At 38.6% G+C, this 22,305-nt stretch overlaps 1 protein-coding gene across 2 annotated transcripts in view; it reads right to left on the reverse strand.

Annotated features, from left to right (window-relative positions):
- Window positions 1–22,305, reverse strand: part of ADAM12 (ADAM metallopeptidase domain 12) — a 2,697,358-nt gene that overhangs the window by 1,445,381 nt on the left and 1,229,672 nt on the right. For both annotated transcript variants that reach the window (XM_069239710.1, XM_069239711.1), the window contains exon 5: window positions 12,965–13,041. In XM_069239710.1, coding sequence (XP_069095811.1) covers window positions 12,965–13,041 — 77 coding nt within the window. The remainder of the gene's footprint in view (window positions 1–12,964; window positions 13,042–22,305) is intronic.

Consider the following 22,305-nt stretch of genomic DNA (forward strand, 5'->3'; position numbering starts at 1 on the left):
TTGATCACGCTTTTTTTCACAAAATGAAATTGGATGATCGCGCGACAGCGCGTTTTTCATTTTAATAGTTTGGTGTATTTAGTTCAGCGCGGCAGTTGGGGAGTTACTTCTGCGCGCGCTGGGATCAGATTGTTTTTCATGTGCGTCTCGATGCATGCGTGCCTTGTGTTTACTTTTATAGGCGATCGGCTTCATTATAAGTGCTCGGCTTGTTTCTGAAGCGGATTGCTGTTCTTTGTTTATCGTCTCCAAGGTAACCAGTTAGTGCTTCTGGTTGAGGAGACGATAGATTTTCATTTTTGGTTGGCTCTGTGAGGAAAATTTGTGATTCTGTTAAATTATTTTACTGGGAGCAAGAGTGGTTTTATTTATATATTTATAATTGTAGTCATGTCTGAATTAAACAAGGAAAAGGAAGGTTCTCAGGAAGATCTTATTCGTAAGATCGTCTCTGAGGAGGTCAGGTCGGTGGTTCAGGAGTCCATGAGGCAGGCTCTGGGTAAGAGGAAAGGAGTAGATGATGAAGTGTTTTACTCTTTTTCTGAAGATGAGGACCATTAAGGGGTCCGGGTGGAAAATGTTATAATAAAAAAAGACATCTGTCTAATGAATTGAGACGGATAGGAGTCCCTGGCGGCTCGAGAGAGAAAGGTACCCTAAGCAGTGCAAAGGAAAGTCAGCTTGATGCTGAAAAGGAGGGCTGTCCTTAAGACTTTTTGTCTTGGATTTGGAATACAAAGATGATTTTGAAGATGAATTTGAAGCAGTTTTTAGGGCAAATTCAGGTGAGGAATTGTTGGACCCTTTAGGGGAAAAATTATTTAAACCAAGGGATATTCGACACCATAGGGGTAAGGAATGGTGGCCATTGGAACATATAGCACGTTATATAAAGGATGGGATGCGTAAGTCTTTAGAGAAAGAAGAGAGAAGTGTTATGAGGGCAGAATGTTCTAGGCCCGTGTTTGATGAAAAGGTCTGTATGACTCCTAATTTGGATCCGGATATGCTAATTTATTTATTTAAGCTGGGTAGAGACCCTAGGAAAGGTTTGGAAAAATCATTGAAACAGGTGCAAGATAAGTTGCTTGATGTTTTAGGTCCCCTGGCAAGAATTTTTGATACCGTGGAGGATGCTTATTTTAAAGGTAAGGATTTGGATATTCATCTCCTTAGGGGTTGGTGCCAGAGAGCAATATGTTTTCTTGGAAATGTTAATGCAGGAATTTTGGCGGAAAGAAGAAAAACGGTTTTGATGCGCATAAATCCTAAATTGGCTGATCTGGCAAATAAAGAGTCTTCTGAGGAAGCTCGGGGCTTATTGTTTGGCGACAGCATGGTGAAGGCCTTGATGAAGTATTTCCGTACTTTTACGAGCCTGGACAAGGCGCATTTTTCTATGAAAAGAGTTTTTTCAAATAACAATTTAAATGGCAGGGCCGGTAGGAGAGGGCAGCTTACTGGCCAGGTAGGTTTTAGAGCCCAATATCACGGAGCGGGGAGTTTCAGAGGAAACTTTGGAGGTACTCAATTTTACCCACAGAAAGGAAGGGGACATACTCGGTCTGCGAGATCGAGAGGCGGAAGTGTGGGACACGTGCAAAGTCAAGGTGAGTATGAAGACTATTTCTACTTCTATCCGGTTAAAGGTGGGAGGAAGGTTGACATTTTTCAGAGAGAACTGGGAATTAATCACTCAGGATTCGTGGATTCTGCAGATGGTTCAGGGTTATGTTATAGAGTTCGATGTAGAACTGTTGCAGGTGGTGGAGCTAAAGGAATTACACTTCTAGAAAGAGCTGGACGAGATTGTATGTATGGAGATAGAGCATTTGTTGGAAAAGAATGTGATTGTGGAGCTGGAAGATTAGGAGAAAGGTTTGGTAAGTACTTTTTTTTTGGTGAAGAAAGACAAGGGTTGGAGGCCGGTGATAAGTCTGAGGAACCTGAATCAGTTTGTGACTTATTATCATTTCAAGATGGTGGGAATTCATCTGTTACGAGATCTTTTGCAGGAACAGGATTGGATGGTGAAATTGGATCTAAAAGATAAGTATTTTACGATTCCGGTTGCTCAATGCAGTCAGAGGTATTTGCAGTTTAGGTAGCTTCGGCACCTTGGTGTTTTACAAAGGTTTTGCGTCCAGTGGTTGGTTTTCTCAGAGAGAGAGGTGTGAGAATGATTATCTGTTTAGACAACATTTTGATTCTGAATCAGGAAGAATGAATCTTAAAACAACATTTGTGTATGGTAAAAGACTTATAGGAGAGTCTGGGTTTTATTATAAATCTGGAGAAGTCAGTGTGGATACCTGTTCAAAGGTTGGAGTTTTTGTCAGTTGGTGTTACCATCAAGGAAAGTGAAGAAAATAAGGCAGGAGGTGCAATCTTTGTTAAGGAAGCAGGAGGTGAGTTTGAGAGATTTAGCTTGTGTGATTGGACTTTTGACATCGTCTATTTAGGCAATTTTTCCAAGTCCTTTGCATTACAGAGCCTTACAGCATTTAAAGATGTTTGGGCTCAGAAAAAGTCTTTGGTATCTAGATTGGATTTCAATTTCAGAAGAGGCAAGAGAGGAATTGGTTTGGTGGAAGGAGAATTTGGAAGCATAGAATGGTCGGGCAATTTTTGGAGCAAAACCAGATTTTGTATTAGAAACAGATGCAAGCAAGCTTGGTTGGGGTGCTCATTGTCTGGGTTTGGAGACAGGTGGAGTGGAACTTGTTTGGAAAAAGAAAGTCATAGAAATTGTTTAGAATTGCACGCAGGAATATTTGCTCTACAGAGTTTCAGGGATGTTTTAAAAGGAAGATCTGTTCTCCTGAAGATGGACAATGTTACTGCGGTGACAGGTGCTCATTTGAGGAATTTAACAGAGTTGGCGAAGGAATTGTGTGTTTTTTGTTTAGAGCACAAAATCTGTTTGAAAGCGGAATTTTGGCCGGGTGTGCAAAATGTGGTTGCAGATTGGAATTCTCGTCAGATGAGGGATTTCAGCGATTGGAAATTGAACGAGCATCTATTTAGGGAAATAAATCTGGTTATGGGTCCTTTGAAAGTAGATCTTTTTGCCTCCAGGTTGACTTTTCAGTTGGAAAGGTATGTCAGTTGGAGGCACGATCCAGGTGCTATGGCAGTGGATGCATTTATGCAGGATTGGTCGAAAATGAAAGGTTACGCATTTCCTCCTTTTTCAATGATCCAGAGAGTTTTGTTACAGGTGAGGCGGCAGGAGTGTCATTTAGTTCTGGTGACTCCTTTTTGGAAAACTCAGCCTTGGTTTCCGTCTGTGATGGAGATGGCTGTAGAATTTCCGATTCTAATAAAGTGTTGCAGAGGTCTTTCGTCAGGGGCGGAAGGAGAGGAGCATCCTATGGTAGAGTCAGGTTCTTTGAACCTTCTAGTCTGGAGGATATCAGGAATTCAGGAGGATTTGGAAGCCTTTTGGAGTCAGCTGCAGGATTATTGGATGAACCATGGGCACCTGGTACAAAGAGAAGATATAGAACTATCTGGAAGATTTGGTCGAGTTGGTGCTCACAAAGGGGTTTGGATCCTGTTGAGACTGATGAAGTAAATATAGTGAATTTCTTGGCTAAGTTATATGATAGAGGTTTGTCATACAGAACGTTTAATTGTTACAGGTCTGCGGTTGTAGAGGGTCACAGTCCTTGTCAGGGAGTTTCTATTGGTAGGAGTCCCTTGGTTTGTAGGGTGATGAAGGGTATTTGTTTGAAGCGTCGACCGTTTTCGAAATATGAGGCTTTCTGGGATGTAGATTTAGTCCTGTCTTTGTTTCAAAGGTGGCCAGTAAACAGGTATTTGGGTGATAGAGAGCTTTCATGGAAGTTGGCTACTCTTCTTTGTTTAGTTTCGTTGAGGAGGGTTTCAGATGTATGATTGCTGGAAGTTAATCATAGATTTTATCAATCAACTGGAGTTCTGTTGGAGGTGTGTAGACGCACTAAGACTATGGGGGTCATTCTGACCCTGGCGGTCTAAGACCGCCGGGGCCAGGGTCGGCGGGAGCACCGCCGACAGGCCGGCGGTGCCCTGCAGGGCATTCTGACCGTGGCGGTTCAGCCACGGTCAGAAGAGGCAAACCGGCGGTCTCCCGCCGGTTTACCGCTGCCCTTAGAATCCCCCATGGCGGCGCAGCTTGCTGCGCCGCCATGGGGGATTCTGACACCCCCTACCGCCATCCTGTTCCTGGCGGTTCGCCTGCCAGGAACAGGATGGCGGTAGGGGGTGCCGCGGGGCCCCCGTAAGAGGGCCCCGCAAAGTATTTCAGTGTCTGCTAAGCAGACACTGAAATACGCGACGGGTGCAAACTGCACCCGTCGCACCCCTGCAACTACGCCCTCGTTGCAGGGGCATTTCCTCTGGGCCGGCGGGCGCTCTTTTGGAGAGCGCCCGCCGGCCCAGAGGAAATGTCTAAATGGCCGCCGCGGTCTTTTGACCGCGGTGCGGTCATTCAGCGGCGGTACCTTGGCGGACGGCCTCCGCCGTCCGCCAGGGTCAAAATCAGGCCCTATGTCTGGTTCAATCTTTTATCCATATTTTGACGAATGTCCAAAAGTTTGTGTGGTTAGCTCTTTGAAGGAATATGAAACTAGAATGTTGGAAAAAAGAGGAACAGGTACCCAGCAACTATTGATTTCTTATGTGAAACCATTTAAGGGGGTTTCAAGTGCTACTATTGCTAGATGGGTGAAAGGTGCTATGAGGGAGGCTGGTTTGGATATTTCGAGATTTTCAGCGCATTCAGTAAGGGGAGCTATGGCAAGTAAATTTTCAATGTTAGGAGGAAATCTGGATTCTATTCTGAAAGCTACAGATTGGTCTTCTGCGGAAACGCTTAGGACTTTTTATATCAAGAATATTGATCATATTTCGAAAAGTGTTTTGCATACCTTTAAACATGCATAATGCTATCCTCTTGTCTTGACATAAAATGGCGATTCTTTGAGGTTCTACTGTATAAGAATCGTGATTTTATTAAAACAAGGAGGCTAGCATTATACCACTCACCCTCCCTAGAAGTAGGAGAGGTGTGTTTTTTATCTATTTGTTTCTGATTGTCTTTGTGTAATTAATGGGAAGTAATTGAAAGGTTTATTGTCTGTATTTGAGTTTGCTTTATAGACAGTTTTTTACTCATTCTTTATTGCAGATTCGTGAGAGAGGATAATTTTTGTGTGAGTGAAGCTTCGGAGATGGAGGAAGATTTCAAACAAAAGTGGAAGGAAATGGGGCACTCCTGGATTATATGGACTTGAACATTCTTTTTCTTTGTGATGTTGTAAAGGTTCTTTTGGTTCTTTCAATAGTTTGCTGCTCAGAAGAGTGAATAAAAGGGATAATGCATAATGCTAGCCTCCTTGTCTTTAACAAAATCACGATTCTTTATACAGTATAACCTCAAAGAATCGCCATGCTCCAAACATGTGGCTATCTGAACAAATAAAAGGATAACTGCTACAAAGCATAAATGTCTACATTACTTCTTTTTTTTGCGATTTAGGCTATTAGCTACATCACTGTGGTACAAAGGGCAATGTGCATGTGAATCAAACCACTACTTTCAGATGACTAGTATTAGAGCTTACAGCTAAAGCAAAAGGGGAACGGCTTGTAATAGTCAGTAATACACAGGGTTGCTCCTGTATCCAAGAGGACTTCAAACACATCTAGTATTGGTCAGTGGTACTGCAATTTTTCATATCTATGCAATATTTTAAAACAATATAGTAGTTGTAATTTCATACCCACTTTATACATATAAGGACACCTATTTATGATCAGCATTACTGCAGACTTTCTATCTATTTTATCTATTTAAAAACCTATGTTTTGGCCTGCCAGATTGTGAGAATATGTGATAAGCCTGAAAATATTGACAGCATAGGGCATGTCACATTTAATGGTACCTGTGATTGATGTCATTGATGAAGTCATGCATGGGGTCATTAGCAGTGAATTGAGGTTTTTAAGGTATGATTGATAATTGGTGCATTTCTTTGTTAAATATATATATATATATACCTATATATTTCTATACATATTAATATATATATGTAATGAAATTTTGGAAAAGGACACAAGCTAACGTTAGAAAACCTAAAAAAACGGAAGCACACCAATACTAGTTTATCGAGAGTGAGCTAACTAAAACTTGTGTCCACATCAAGCACTAGTTATGACCTCACATATTACATCATTACATCACTCATGACAATGAATTTTCATCATTGGTGATGTCACTGAATATATTTCGAAAACAACACTAATGAAATTATTAGCAAGTTCAACCAATGATTCTCTGAGGCTCTGTGAATAAGGAGTAATACAACCTAAATTGATACTCGTACTTTTATAAGCTTGTCTGTAAGCTTTCAAAAGATGTAAAAGGCACTGATATTTCAGAGGTTTCAGCAGTAAAGCACTTTTGGTAGGTGTCATTGTATTTAGTTGCATTTGCCCAAAAGATGGATGCAGTAAAGGTAGGCCACTTGAGGAAAGCTGGCTGCAGAACATCACTATACAATAGATCGGTTGGTCAACCATCGCTGTGAAGGGCTGAATGCTAACAATGCAGGGCTTTAGGGGGTCATGGAGGGGTGTGCACAGGATCTGGCCATAGGGCAAGTCCACCTTCAACCCCTTACTGTATGTTGGATTCAGGGTTTAAGTGACACCAGGCCTTGTAGACAACTTTCACTCTATAATCCCAAAGTCTGTGCATAGTTGGGGTTGGCTGCCTGTGGAGCGGTGAGAGCAGACCCTGTTCATAGGCTAAGCCTGTGACAAATGTTGTCATAAATATGGCTGACAATTTAGTGCAGTGTTAAGTTTGATGTTTGCTGAGGATTGAATGCACGGCCTTCCCAGAGCAATTCTCATGATCTCACATTTTACATGACATGTTCAATTACATTGTTGTTGACATCAGTGATAATATCTCAAATTACATCATTGATATTTATGATTCTTGAGAAATCATTGTTTTTTGTATTGTATGTGTACTCAGGTTGGTAGGCATACCGGGTTGCCCCTTGCCTTTAGTTTTTTTTTAACCTGGGCATCACAGACAAAGCTCTTTACAGGTTCTCCCACTAACTTTTGGTGTGACGAAGGGCCCCGCTAGGAAGGTTTAGCAGAATATGTAGTCCAAATAATGCTAATGAATGGTCTAAAGTACTGGATTTGGACTTTATTCCCTTTCAAAGGGCAGTCAATGTGATGCTTGCATGATGTAGATGCGTTTTTGTTTTTTGCAAAGAAGCTGCTTCTTTTCTGGACTTGTTGTAAGTAGTAAATTTTTCTAAACTTGTCAAGTAAATAGTGTTATTGTAGGCAAAATGTGGTCATTTAAGGGTACTGATGACAGTCACCTGAACAAGATGGTAGAATCCTCTTCTAAGTAATTTTACCTCGAGAAAGAGCAGCTAATAGATAAAATTGCAACCTGCTTGCTCCAAGCCAAGTTATGATCTGATCAATACCAAGGCTCTGCATCAAATTCCAAGGCGGAGGGAGCTGGCACAGGCACCATCTCATTACGGCTAGGCACACCATAAGGGGAAGTTGCCTATTTTTGCTTTCCTCCAATAAAGACTCTTCTGAGAGGCTAAAATAAATCTCATGGTCAATTGTATTCACATAACACAGAACAACTGCTGTGTTATGAAGTTGGGCAAGAGTTCTTGATGTACTTAAGCAGAAAGGTGTATACAACACAGCCGTTATTTATTGAGGATGGAACTAAAGGCAAACGATATACCACCTGGACAGACAAATCTAGTGATCTCAAAGCCCAGAACCACCAATATCCACTTCTAACCTAAGTTAATCCAGCACAAAGAGGAAACCTAATTTATTGCTCATGCTTGGTCGATAGGAAGCTTGTAAAGCTTCTCAGGTATTTTGCCAAAAATGTTAATAGTGAGATACTGCTAAAAATAATGAAAATTATTTACATTTTCAAGATTGACAGTGAAGTTCACTGAAAGAGGTTTCAGATTGACACTTTTGCAATCTTCTGGCGCCTCTCCCATCCTCAAAGAACAAGTAACCACGGTAATGGCTAAGTGCTCTCGGATTATTTGCATGTTTTTTTTTTTACACAGAACCCGATCGAAAGGGAAATTGCAAAGGGAAAGACTCTGGACTTGACTCACAAAAATGCATTTTAATAGTAAGTTTATGACTGTGGAATACTCAGTGCATAAAAAGATAGGCATGTTTTATCTTTTTGTGCAGAACTCTCTGTTTGACAGTGGAGTCTTCGTACTTGTAAACTTACTAATGAAAAAAATGTTGTGAATTCCAAAAAAATTTAAACTTACCAAAGAGTTTAAGTTTACCTTTGTGAATCAGGCCCACAGCTAGGAGTTTAATTAGAAACTCTCCATGCAGGACTCAGCCACTGGATGGTCCATCTTATCAGAACTCTCAGTTGAACAAGAGGTAGTTTCCTCTTCAATATGTAATCTAATCTGTTATAATTTATCAATGAAAATGCGGATTCTCAGAAAAGATTATTGATTGTAGAGCTGGAGGCATGTTTTACTCTGAGATGAGAACAAATAGCTCTTTCAAGACATCAGGACCTTGAGATCTGGCCAAGAAAAGAAAGATTCTTCGTCACATTTATCAATATTTTGCAGTCTATATGTCTCGCCACATAAGCTGGTTTCAATTCATGTTAAAAGTTATTTTTTAGCATCTTTTTTATTGAGTTTGTTTGAATGTTATCAACACAGAGGAGAACCACCATTTGTTTTAAATGTGTTCATATTTTGCAGTGGGGAAATGCTGTTTAAGGTTTCAGTTATGCCACTATATTTCCCTCAGAGCACATTGGGTCACGATAGAGAAAGGTAGAGTTTTTTTTACCCTCAATATGTTTAGGTGTAGCTTAGCAGAAGAGCAGGAAGATATTCAAATGCATGTGGATAGCATGAGATCTAGATGTTTCCCTTCCCAGTTCCACTATGGAAAACACGTCTACATTTGAATGAAGTAAAATTTCAGGGTGGAGATATGTGAATATCCAGAAAGTAGCCATTTTATGGGTGGTCACCTAGTTTGCAGTTAGTTCCACAAAGCTGCTACTAACCATAAATTTGGGAATTTTGTACTGCGCTGGCAGACTTTCCTTTGGAAGTAGACTGGAAATACTACTGTCTCAATATACCTTCAAAGCCAGAAGCCATCATTTTGATGTCTCTTTGGACTCAGTGTGATAACCTGATCTATTCAAAGTCTGTCCGACTCTTGTTCTGGTCCCCTGGCTTTTATTTTTAAATCTATGAAAATGATGCTCAGATAATCTTCTTTATGGGAAATGACCTGGGAGTTACAGAATTTCTAGAGTTGTATGGTTGAGGTCAGAGTCTGAAAAACCTAGAGCTCCACTGTTAACAAAGACTGAGGTGATGATTGTGGGCCAGGAAGGGTTCTAGGATTCACATTTTTTCCTGGCGGAAGATGCTCTGTTCTAAACCAATCCAAATGTTGGACAACCTGAATGTTTTAAGTTTCACTCAAACCTATCACTCCCAAGATCAAATTTCTGTCCTCAGCTTGGCCTGCCTTACCCACAATAAACAGCTGTGCAGGATCTTGCCGTGCCTCAGATATCTGGCCATCACAGTTGCAATGCCCTAAGTGGTTCTCACATCGACAATGGACACTTTCACTAATGGCATTGTGAGAGCTGAGATTTTGTCGTAAATCATTTTGTCTTTACGGAATTATACTTATACACTAATGCGTGAATTAATTTGATTCTAAATTGTAATTACGAAAATTGTGATCTACCATCAAGTGAAAAGGCCTACATTTGTTTTTTAAATGTTCAGTTAACACTGTGAATGAAAAATATTTTGTCTCTTTAAGAGAATTTTCTCTGCTAAAATAAGGACTGAAACAAAATGTGCATTTCATGGCCTCTGCTGGGCTGATGGAAAAGCAAGGTCACTGTGCAATATTATCTGTATTAAAAGTTTCTAATGTATTCCGGTGCTTAACAGACTTCATTCATGGTATTTGCATATTTGCTTGCAGTTATGTTTCTAACCAATGTTTTTCCCACGAGGATATGATGCAGAAGAAATGTTTCCATTTTTTGTAATTACTGTCCAGTAACAGCGTATAAGGTGCCAAACAGTGGGTGTACAGATGCAGCTGGAGAGGAGGATGTACAAGACATTTTCTATTAGTTTGAGTTTCATCAACAGAACAACAGCAAATGAAAATTGTCAGAGCTAACATTTTATCTAATTTTGATATCTGTTAACTTTCTCATTGGACATATGTTTCTCATCTTATGTTTTAGCCAATCACAAGAGATTAGCAAATGTAATTTAATGTTCAGTCATCATTGGTAAGGGAGTCATTTTATTCATTCTTCTTCTTGGAATTCTCTTGTATCCTGGGTTCCAGAGACTTTACTTCATATGATCTGTCACTTTGACATCTCATACTTTGACAGTTAGTCTACTGACATTCTGGTGTTTATTATTTTCTAAAGCTTACTATGTCTGTTCAATACTGAACTAATGTTCTGATGGCTTAGTAATATTATAGTCCAAACTCTCTATCAATCTTCCTTACCTTGATCCTGTTCTGATGCTGATGTTGCTGTTCCCCTGAAGAAGCCATAATCTGATTGCTGATTACCTTAAGGGTAGTAATATATATAGATCTGTATATTGCATAATGTGTTTGTCTTTTGTTTTTCAGGTACCATCTTTTACTGTTTTTTAAATACTGCTGCTTATTTTGATAGTGCCATTAGCTTAGAGTTTTTTTCTATATTTGTGTTACTAAATCTTTCACATGAAGCCCAACATGTTAATACTAATTAGTCGTTAGTGAGGTGTTACTCTCAAACTCATGAATGATCATTTACTCTTTTTGTTTGTTGACTCAATGATTTCAATTTCTTTTCTTCAGATGTTGTTAGTTTTAACTGCTTTGATTAAGCTTAGGTACATTCGTCGATTCAATCAGCCTTTATTGTTTCTTTACATGTTTCAATTGAACTTGAGAATTATTTTCGTGACTTTAGCATTGTTAATATAGGGAAAATAATATTTTAACTTCTTAATAAACTGGTGTGGTTATTAATGGTTGTATTGATTCTATAATGATGTACAGTGAATTGCCTGATATTTAATTTGATGCCTATGACATTCTTTAAAGCAGATTCGGTTCGGTTCATTGACCTATGGTATGAAATTCACTATCTAGTCTGCTATGACTAGAATATAGCTGAGATTCCTAAAGAAGTGCACATATATTTAGGGGTGATTTAAGGTAAAGTAGCCAGACTACTGACAAGCGCTCATAAACTTGCATCAGTGACTCCATTTCTGAAATATTAAATTGGATATCTCTATCAGCCAGAATGGATCCATGACAATTAGCATCACTCACCATACTGTATTTAGCAAAACACTCTCGCTACAGGAATGCTCACTTCCCAGACATTTGCATTCCTGTGATCAGTCTTTCCAGTTTCTTGCATCACAAAGCAGAGGAAAGATGATGGATCTTTTTGATTTCTAGCCATATTTATGGCCCTCATTATGAATGGGTCGGCAATTTTCAATGAGTGTGGTAACTTAGGTTACCAAATATCAGAATTTACATTTTTTCTGGTTTTATGGTGCTGGGTTGCACTGTGGGTGCAAAAAAAATCTCATTTACTGCAAATGTTCCTACAAATCTGCCTATATTTATAAGGGGAAATGCTGAATAAATATTGGAAGATGAGGATTTTGGTGTAGTAAGCACCAGAATTTGCATGTTTTGCCCGATTTTAGAGGCACTTCTCATAATAGTTATCACAAATGACAAAATATGTACACATCAGTGTTGGATTTTATCATGTGCAATCATTATCGTACATAAAATCAGACCAAAGATAATGACCACCTATGTGGAATGCTGTTCATCCTCAGACCACCCAACAATTCATCTGCAGACCACCCAACAATTTTCATTGTAAAAACGTACAACAAAGAGAACGCCAAAGTATAGTGTAAAGTTTAATCTCACTATCATAACTAGAAATGTTTGAGTCCCAAATGTCTGTGGTATTATAGAATCTTCAAACTGATATTCTACTTAACAGATAGACTCAAACACAGTTGGTTATAAAAAGCTATAATCAATGTTTATTCTTCAGTTTTCTTGATATAAAAACAATATATCAGCCCAACCAATGTGTTTGTCCCAACAAAGGACTTAATTAGGGATATGTTATGGCTGGTAACTTGTATTAATAATCACTCACCTCAGGGTTTAGGTACACAAGTTCATACTATATTTTAGCGATTGCGTTCAATTGTCCATTCTGATATTAATATAAAGTATAAAACGTGATTTGACAACAAATACTTCTCAGTTTAATATATCACATATCACAAACATTTTAATGATTGTAATCTTCATGCAGAGGCAAGGCTAAGGAGCCCTTCGGATGTATTATGCATGGAAATAAAAATATTTCAATACCCAATTTGTGTATCTGGACAAGGAATGTTCTTGCGTGAAGTGAACATTTTGCTCACCCAAGTTCAACTGAGGTGTGCAAAATGCTTTGTGAATCAGGGTGATAAGAATGTTGTCAGTGTCTTTGTGACTTTAAAACACATTATCTATGTTCCACTGTTCCTGCATTGACGTCCATAAAGCCACTGATTTCTTAAAAGAATAACCTAAGTACAATGCACAGGAAGCAATGTTTGGATCATACTGTTCTTTTACTAGATGTTGTTTTGCAATTCAGATATTGAGACAAATATATTTGAGATGATTTTCATTGTGAGAGTTGGATGGTTCCCAATTGTTATTCAGTTCTTACTTTTTGCTTATACTTTTCAATGTAGCTAGATGTTTTCAACTGTGTTGGTTTACATGACAAACTTTTAGCAAGTGTTGTGGCACTTACCTGAGCCCTGAACAAGTGCTGAAGCTAGCTGCAGAATCGTGATATGTCTGTACACTTCCATGGTAGTAGCAGTGATCCTAAAATAGAACATAATGGGATAGCTCAATGACCAAGTTCACGTGTTGTTATCATACTGTGTTAATTAATCTAAAAAGCGAAGCTGGGTGCCCCGCTATCACTTGAAATCATAAAGTGCTAATGCATAAAAATATTGTATTTGCACAGAGAATACTAAATAGCGTGCTACTAACACAGAATATGATTTTGTAAATTGACTTACTATGGAATAATGAACATATGGAACCACAAATCGATGATTATAGTATTGCTTCTAATGTTGAATGTAAGCCGCTGGCAGAGCATTACTGTATAATATTTATCAATCTAGGAAACAGACTTTATTGTGAAATGAATCAATTTAGCTATAAAGAACAACCATTTTAATTCAAATAGCATGAGTCGTTCAATATACATGTTGATGTTGGCGTTTAAAGGTAGACTTGACCTTAGAAGACATTCACGCTAGTGGAATTATTATCGCCGATGATGAATAAATCATGCTGCTAGGTTACAGTTTGCATCTATAACAGGTTCGTTTTCATGTGCACAATACAGAATAAGAGCACACTTTAAACCAAAGTTTAAAAATATACACAACAGAACCGAACTGTCACTAATTCATCTTTACAGTATTAGACCAGAAGTATATTCGTTATATGTGTCAAGGCATTCCTCGTTAAATTTGCTACATAGCGTTTTCTATGCCTATGGACCAGGCCTTAAAAGTTTACTTCGCTACACATAGTTTTGTGCGCCTGATCCTCAAACATTTAGCCCATGAAAGTTTATTGATTTAATTTTAAAGAAGGATTATTACAGAACTTATTTAACATTTAATTGCAGAATATCTGAAATATGGTTTTCACACACACTTCATATCTTTAGCATGATATTCCCCATACGTTTTTGCCTTCTCGTCATACATATTTGCAGAACTCATATTTGTTGGCAACAGGACTCTGTGCACTTAACCCATGCTAACCAGTTTTGAAGTGTCTGTTCTGTCTGTTTCAAACATGCCAACATTGGCTTATGTCTAATTGACACATTTAATTTACTTGTAGGTCCCAGGAAAATAGTATTACATATACCCAGGGTCTGTAAATTGCATGTTACTGTTAGTCAGCAGGACCCATTTTCCCACCCACCAATGTAGCATGAGAAAACATGTCTCAGGCTGTAGTGCAGGTTCAAACTTCCATTTCAACCTGGCAAAATACATCTTTTTCCAGGCCTAAACCTACCTATTTAAAACGTATGTCATCATTAAGGTGGACCCTAAAGGCTCATTACACATGTACACGCTATTTAAAAATAGGAAATATGTTTTTTAATTTTACATGCCCTGACAGTGATAAAGTCCTAAAGCCATTTTCACTCGCCCACAGACTAACACTTGGTTATCTTATTTCAATTAATTATTGATCATTTGTTATGACTTATAGTTTTGAAGATGGAACTTTTAGAAAGTTGACTTTTTCCTGCCCCAAGGTTCTGAGGCTTTTCTAGGACTTTTCAGCCTGCTGCGCCTCTTTATGTTTCCCCTATTAAAATGTATATTAGATCTAGACATTGAACAATGGGACCCGCTGTAGCTGGGAAAGGGTCTTTTTGGCAAGATGGTTGTAGAGGAATTGCACGTTGGCCGGATTACATGTCAAAGGACCTTGCCCACAGCACACACAAAGGAACCCAACAGCATTCCTGCCCTTGCCTTTGTCAGTTTTAATCCAGAACCAGGGGAAGAACTGAACAGAACCAATTTTTAGGGGGTACATCAGGGAATTCTCCAACACAAAAAGGCTGGTACCATGAGTAAAAATAGGACTGTCAGAACCTGAAGAGTGTTTTAAATTAACAAAAAACTGTGTGCAAAATTTAAAATATATAAATAACATGTAGGCTTGAAAATGAGAATGAAATGCATTTATTTTCCATTCTGTGCTATTCTAGCAGCTGAAAAGCACAAAGCAGTAGTAATCGGTAGTCTTAAGTTGAAAAATGCCCCAGCAAACGCATATTTTACTTGTTTTGTCACCAGAGATCTAGGTTGAAATGTATTACGAGTAAATGTTTAAACTTGTTTAGTAATTTTAACAATGAACCATGCTATGAAATATATAATTATTTAAAACTTCACACCTTCATAAGTTCATCTAATGAATAAAATGTTAGTATTATCACAAAATGTGTTTCCTTATGAATAGGCTGGATGGAAAAGAGCTTATGGAAAAGGAAATGTGAATTACAAAAATGCATTACTCTAACCATTAATTTTTTCTCCCTTGTTTTGGAAATGGTGAGAAATGACATATAGTAGATAGTTCAGTTTAGTTGCAACATTAGAACAAAATAAATACAATTGCTTCTTAGCTGCTTATTAGAAGATTAGTCAATAGTAGCTGTTCCATTCTCATGAAATCATCTAAACTGATTGGTTGAACGAGTGGTGGAGATGAAGAAAGAAGATACAAGTTTGATAATTGTGTGGTTAGAAAATGTGTGATCCTAGAGCAGTGTGAAAATGCTTTTTCAAGAGGCTTCAGCAGAGATGTCTTAGAGACACGGGCTCATTTAACAGAAATTCCCCATCTCCATTCTGATACTCTGTGATTTTCTCACAGACACTCTCTGATATACTACTCAGACTCACTTTGAGCTGCTTTATTTTTGACACTCATATTCAGTCCAAAGTTTTGCGAGAAACTTGTTTGCTCTAAAACTCTACTGATTTTTTTAAAGGTTTGATTTATAAACTCTTTATGGTTTACTTTAACAGATTGAATGCACTTCTTTTATAAAATGATCCTTTGGATTAGACTGGAAATGCATATTGTATGGAATGCACTTCATATCTTGTTCCGTTTATAATTGATTTATAAATCTTTGAGATATGATTTCTGACTTTGTCAATAAAAACGAAAAACTAAGAAAACTGAAAAAAAATACTTAACCATCATTCAAACTCTCATCATTAACTCTTAAAAAGAAATGTCACTGATATTTAGAAGTTTGTTAAAATGTTTTGATTGCAGCTTCTGTTTGTTTCATGCTGCACCTCCAAGGTTCATTGCCTTGGGTACAGTAGTAAAGCGGAAAAACTTGAAATTATTTCACTGAAGGACTGCCTCGCTGTTTGAAGAAGGAAGACTGGACCTGCTTGTCTTGATTGTAAGCAATCCAGAGTGACTCCCGGGGTCATCTGGCTGACCTCCTGTGTGAGCTACAGGGACAAGCTTCCAGAGGTCTCCCTGCAACTGCCAGAACCAACTCGATCTCTCTGGACTTGCCTGAACCATGCTGCTTGCCACTGTTGGAGTGAATCCTGATCCCCAGAGGTGCCTCCCAGGTTCTAGACCCTTGTTTGCTATCAGTGAAAGCTCTACCACAAAAAGAAAGTGAAAATCCTGAAGTATGGGCTCTTTGTGATGGTGAATGGACCCATTCATTCCCAAATTCCCCTGCCTGCAACAACCACCAACGTGAAGCTCCGGTGAGTCTTGCTCTTTGCACTGACAGGCAGTGTAAAACCTATACCATGCTACATCAATGACAGCCCAAGGTGGCCACCAAAGCAAAGGTACAGTGATGACCAGAAATGATGAGCCACAGAAGGGCCCTGGGATCCCGTCCTCTAGGGCCAATTTTTTTTTTTTTTTTGAGTGAGAGGCATGGGGCTCGCTCCTGAGGCTTGGAAGGGCCCTAGTCTAAGCATATTTTAGGAGGGGAGTGAGGCTATCCTCCCTGGGCCATAAAGTGGCCCTGGAACCCCATTTCCGGGGCCCTGTTGCAGTAGTGTCCAGGGGACCCCATCACAAAGGCACTGCTGTTCTCTGCCCACTAGAGCATGGGCAGGGAGATCTTGAACTCCCTCTCACCTTATTGTGGGCAGGGAACATAGATTGCTCCCACCGGCGGGAGCAGAGAGAACAGCTATGCACAACCGAGCAAGAGCAAAGATGGCTCTGTGCTGGCATCTGAGATGGGTGCTGGCTGGGCTGTGGTGTACATGAACCTCCCAAGGCCTGTGGTTCTTCAACAGACGAAAATGCTGTGGGTGCATCAGCTGGGACCAACACACCCACCACCCCAAAAAAAGAAAAACCTACAGCAGCACAGGAGTGAACTGCTCACACTACCAATAACAATAATAAAAAAAAAACAATTAAAAAAAAGGACCAGTTCCTGCTGGCATCCAAGATGGGTGCTAGCTGGGGAGTCAGAAGGGGCAGTGGGGGCCTTGGGTCTCCCTCTGCTTACCCCTACTACATATAAACTGTGGGTGTCACCGACAGGACCAGAACTTGCAGAATATACTTTTAAAAAAATGGATGAATGAGCAGTAGGAGCTGTTTATTTAATATTCAATGCTCCCAGCCAGCAGCACTCCATAAATGCCCTTCAAGGGCTGTTTTACATATTTTGTTCTATTTGATGGTGCCGCAATTTTGCCAGGAGCACAGCCAACATGTTATATAATTGTTTTGAGGGTTGTAGGGAGCACAGCAGCTCACTAGGAAATGCAAAAAAAATAAAAATAAGGGCTTGGTTATGACCTTAGTAGAGGGTATTACTCCATCATAAATGTGATGAATATCTTACCCGTCGTATCACAAGTTCCATTGTTTCCTATGGAACTTGTAAAACGTTTTTGATGGAGTAATCCTCTTCACCAAGGACGTAATCAGGCCCTAAGTCTTCATGGTCATTAAATGCATTAGCCCGGGAAAGCTTCCCATTATTATTGAAAGCCCTCTGAGCTAGAGCTGCATGCTCTACAGCTAGTGTGTGGGCGGGGTGTGTGTGATTAGTTCATGGCATGACAAATATGAAAGAAAGACTCAACATATGGTTGTGGTTATTTCGAAGAAATAATCATTGCCATGGATGTTCATGGAAGTACATTGAATTATAGTCATTGATAATTTACTGTGTTAATTTATTGACAAATCCAATACACCAGCATTATATATGTTGATGTATTGACCCCTTGATAAAGCCAAAGGACCCACTTTATATTTTGGTGTTCCGACCCTTTGACAAAGCCTGTAGGTCTGCATTACTTAAAATAAAACTCTTTCTATTGCTGCTTGACGGTTAGCAGTGCACTGCAGGGTTGATCGTTTTCAGGGGGGCTGCAGCCAAGCCCTGCCCCAAGCCCATGCACTGCTTTTACCCTCACATATTACATCACTCGTGAAATGTTCAATGATTTTATTGATGAGATCCCTAATGACATTTGAAATGACATAATTGAAAACAAAACTGCATGGCAGTGGTGTGAGTGATAGTTTCTTTAGGGCACAGTTATAGTTACTCGAAATAACAATAACTGGTACATTTCAGTGACTTTGTTAGTTATGTTTTAACTGACATTTTCACCCAACTATGTCGTCCCTTTAACCTTTGTTTTTTTCAGTGAATTCCCATTTTTTTTTTATTGTGAAGTAAAATATTATTACAATTCCTAACTACCTTTGTTTTATTCAGTAATTTCATATATATATATATATATATATATATATATATATATATATATATATATAAATATATACTGAAAAAACAAAAGGTTAAAATAACATTATATTTAGGTCAATTTCTCACTGACAACATTAATGTTTTGAACTAAAAAACACAGACATCCAGCAGTTATAGTTAGTAGCATTACCTATTACTTGCACCCCAGCCATGCACTGGTTATGTGACCTCACATAAGACATCATTTATGGCATGTTCAATGACATCACTGATAACATCATCCAAACTTCACTCTCACACATATTGCACTATAAATTAGGATGACATTAGAAGCCTGACACTAAGTACAAAATAGCTCAGGATAAAATCACCCAAACCTACTACCACATTGGATACACATCAGATAAATGTTGAAAACAAGCATTATATGCTACATAGAGCCTACAACAGACACCTTACATGTAACATAGATCAGATTGACAGTCAAATAAAAACATACATGAAACATACATTGACTGCAGTGTTCAATATGTGTACAATTGTTGACAAAAGGCCAAAAGAAATGGACAGCTTTTATCTGTATCAAACTCTTGACACTCACCGAACCTACAAACGAATGAATGAAGATGATATGACCCGAAAACTAGGTACTGTGAACAGTTTTTTCTGGATGGATACACCATACTCTGTATCACACTGTTTGCAGACAGTGAAACTCGGATGAGAAATGCACCAGAGACTATTAAAAAAAAAGCCACTAACAAAAGTGCACAGTCTATGCAAAAGTTGTCAAAACAATCCTATTTGCTAAAAATAACCACCATCTGAAGGTGCTAAAGAACCTATACGACAACGGTTCCCAGCTATCAAATAATGGGATATTCAGATATTTTAGTGTGCAACTCCACCAATGCACCTGCTGCAAAGGTGCTCAGAAGGTTAAAAGAAACCAATAATGAAAACTATAATAGTGGTGCACCACTTATTATCAATTATCAGAACACATGTAAAGAAAGTCCAATTCTATTGTGATATGGATACATCAAAACTTCTCTTTATTTTCTTCCATTCAGTTATTTTCTTCCATATTGGTCGTAATAAAACATAATGTACATAGTAGCAACAGCCAACGCGTTTTGCCCTTTAACGTAGTGCTTCTTCAGGGCTGTAACATAATATGTAACAAAACAAAAAAACATACAAACAACACTTAAATACGTAGCAAAAACAAAACATAATAATGAGACAAAACATAGAGGTGAGTATAAATACAAATGTAGAAGAAATTAGACATGTACATATGTAAGTGTATGCACAGCGGTGAGTCCAAAATGTTTCTTGAAATTGCCTGGACTTCAGTAGAACCACAGTGATGTGACATAAGAAACTAGCAAGGGAATTCGTTTGTGACTCCAGAATAAAGAGAACAAATTAGAGAATGTTAAATGATGGAAAGAAAAAGATTTTTTGTATAATAAGATGGTTTTTACTATCCCCAGTGTCAAAGGCCGACTTTTTGCTTGTACAATCATGCGATGGTCAATAATTGTTAAGCATAAACATACCTATTCAATTTCTGGTTGGTCATGGTTTAAACATTCTTCACATACATATTCCTAGTGGATCTGGTGAAAAAAGGAACAAAAGAAGAACCAGACCATTTTATAACTAAACCAGAAGAGGCCATAGGTAATGAGTGCCAAAAGAATCATCAAGATAATTGTATCCAGCCTAGCCCCACTGTTATGTAATTCAAACTCTTATCAAGGCGGGCAACTTGTATCACTCATAGAGTTACAATGAGCAAAGAAACAGCAGGTGCTTTGGTGGAGTTGCACACTAATGATTTCTGAATATCCCACTGTTTGATGGTTGGGAACCTATAGGGATTAGTGCACATCTTACGAGCCTGCTGTGCTCTGTTGTCGTACAGTTTCAATTTCAAGGCTCCCACGCACACCCTATCCCTAATATCAGGTCAAGCTTTAGAGACAATTGTCAGGAACCTGCAAGGGATCTATTTGCAAACCAGCTGAGTCTAAATCCAACCAATATACAAACACAAGGGACTGACAGTTTGAAAGGAAAATTTCAGAAATGGGAAAAATAAAAAAAACAAGAAATGGCAAGATGGTGGGATGGGATAACTTTACAAAAATATCTTGATAACAAAAAAATCCCTAGAGGACTTAGAATCTTAATCTTTCCAATTTATGAAGATCTAGATGATGATTCACTTAAGGAATTTGAGGATAATCTACAGAATGCATCATTTACAATGGTGCGTATACTAATTAAACACACAGATAAAAAGGTCAGTAAACTCCAGGCTGATATAGACAAAATGGAAAAAGAAATTGATAATGTTCCCCAAAAAGACTTGATAAAAGTTATGTAAGGTTAAACGGGACGATTTAGATTAGAAATTGGTCAGGGTTTATACTTTCGCCCATAAGTATGATAACATGAAGGTACAGGATCAAGTGAAAAGAGGCGGTGGGGATTTAAGAGACACAGATATGTCCAATGGAGGCTCTGCGTCTTCATTGGACAGTATTACATCAAAAGACAGTGGTCCAGCTAAACATATTCCACACAGTGCTTCCAATTTTTTAGTCGAAATGGAGAGACTACGCTTAGGCACAAAAATAAATTGAAGATAACAAAGATCAGAAGGGGTGGGAAACAATGGAGACAGAGGACCCGAAAAACAGGGAGTACGAACTCAGTCAAAGAAGGACTAGGACCAACTCAACCAATAGTGACTGAAATGGAGGGCGATCTGGTAATAGTTAATCTATCTGATCGTCCCCTCAACAAAGCAGAATCTAATGTACTCAGTAAGGGCCTGGGATTTTGTCCCACTCAAACTAACGATCCAGTTGACATCTTTGTGGATCCATTTAAATTCACTGCCATTTAAAACTTAAGGGTCACTTCTCCTCCTCACATGGGGGTTCCCAATTAGGGAACTTCCATCACAAAACCGAGAATGTATGTCCGTTGAGTACACTCATACATCAACACAATTAATATCGGATCTATACGACCTACAACTTATAATGTCCCTACAAGACGAAAGAGAAATGGACATTATAGACATTGATTCCGTTAGGTATCAGGGAAGTTCTGGAATTGAATAGTGGACTAAGATTACGTTCCAAATTTATACGTGCCAATACCCATAACAATATTGATCTTTTTGCCAGCAAGGTCACACATGATTTACACAGTTGTTTGGATATACAAACTGGCAAATGGCATAAAACTGATAACTTATCAAAATCGGAAAGAAAGGCCGTTGCCAAATCCAAAGATTTTTGTTATAACACTACTAGGACATATACTATCAAGCATTTTATCAATTATAATACAAAATTTGTGATCTATATTTGGGGCTGTACATGCAACAAGATCTATGTGGGAAGTACTGTGCGGTCTCTTAAATTAAGAATACAGGAACATATATAAGCTATTAAAAATAAGGACACTCGATATCCACTAACATCTCATATAACGCTGTCTCATCCACATGATGCACATATCTGGTTTTAAGGGATAGATCACATCTCCCCCCCCCCAAGAGAAGGAAACAGAGAACTCATCTTGCACCAAAAGGAGGCAGCATGGATTTGCCGCCTACAGGGGGTTGAGTTGGGTCACAATTCGGATCATGAATTTCACTATCATTTATAACAATGTTTTATATCTGTATATACCTAAAATGCCTATATTCACATTTAAGTCCCGTTTGAAGTGGTTAGGTGAATGTGGCACAGCATTTTGCAATTCAATTTGTTATG

This window comes from Pleurodeles waltl, chromosome 6 (assembly GCF_031143425.1).
Source record: "Pleurodeles waltl isolate 20211129_DDA chromosome 6, aPleWal1.hap1.20221129, whole genome shotgun sequence".
Lineage (NCBI taxonomy): Eukaryota > Metazoa > Chordata > Amphibia > Caudata > Salamandridae > Pleurodeles > Pleurodeles waltl.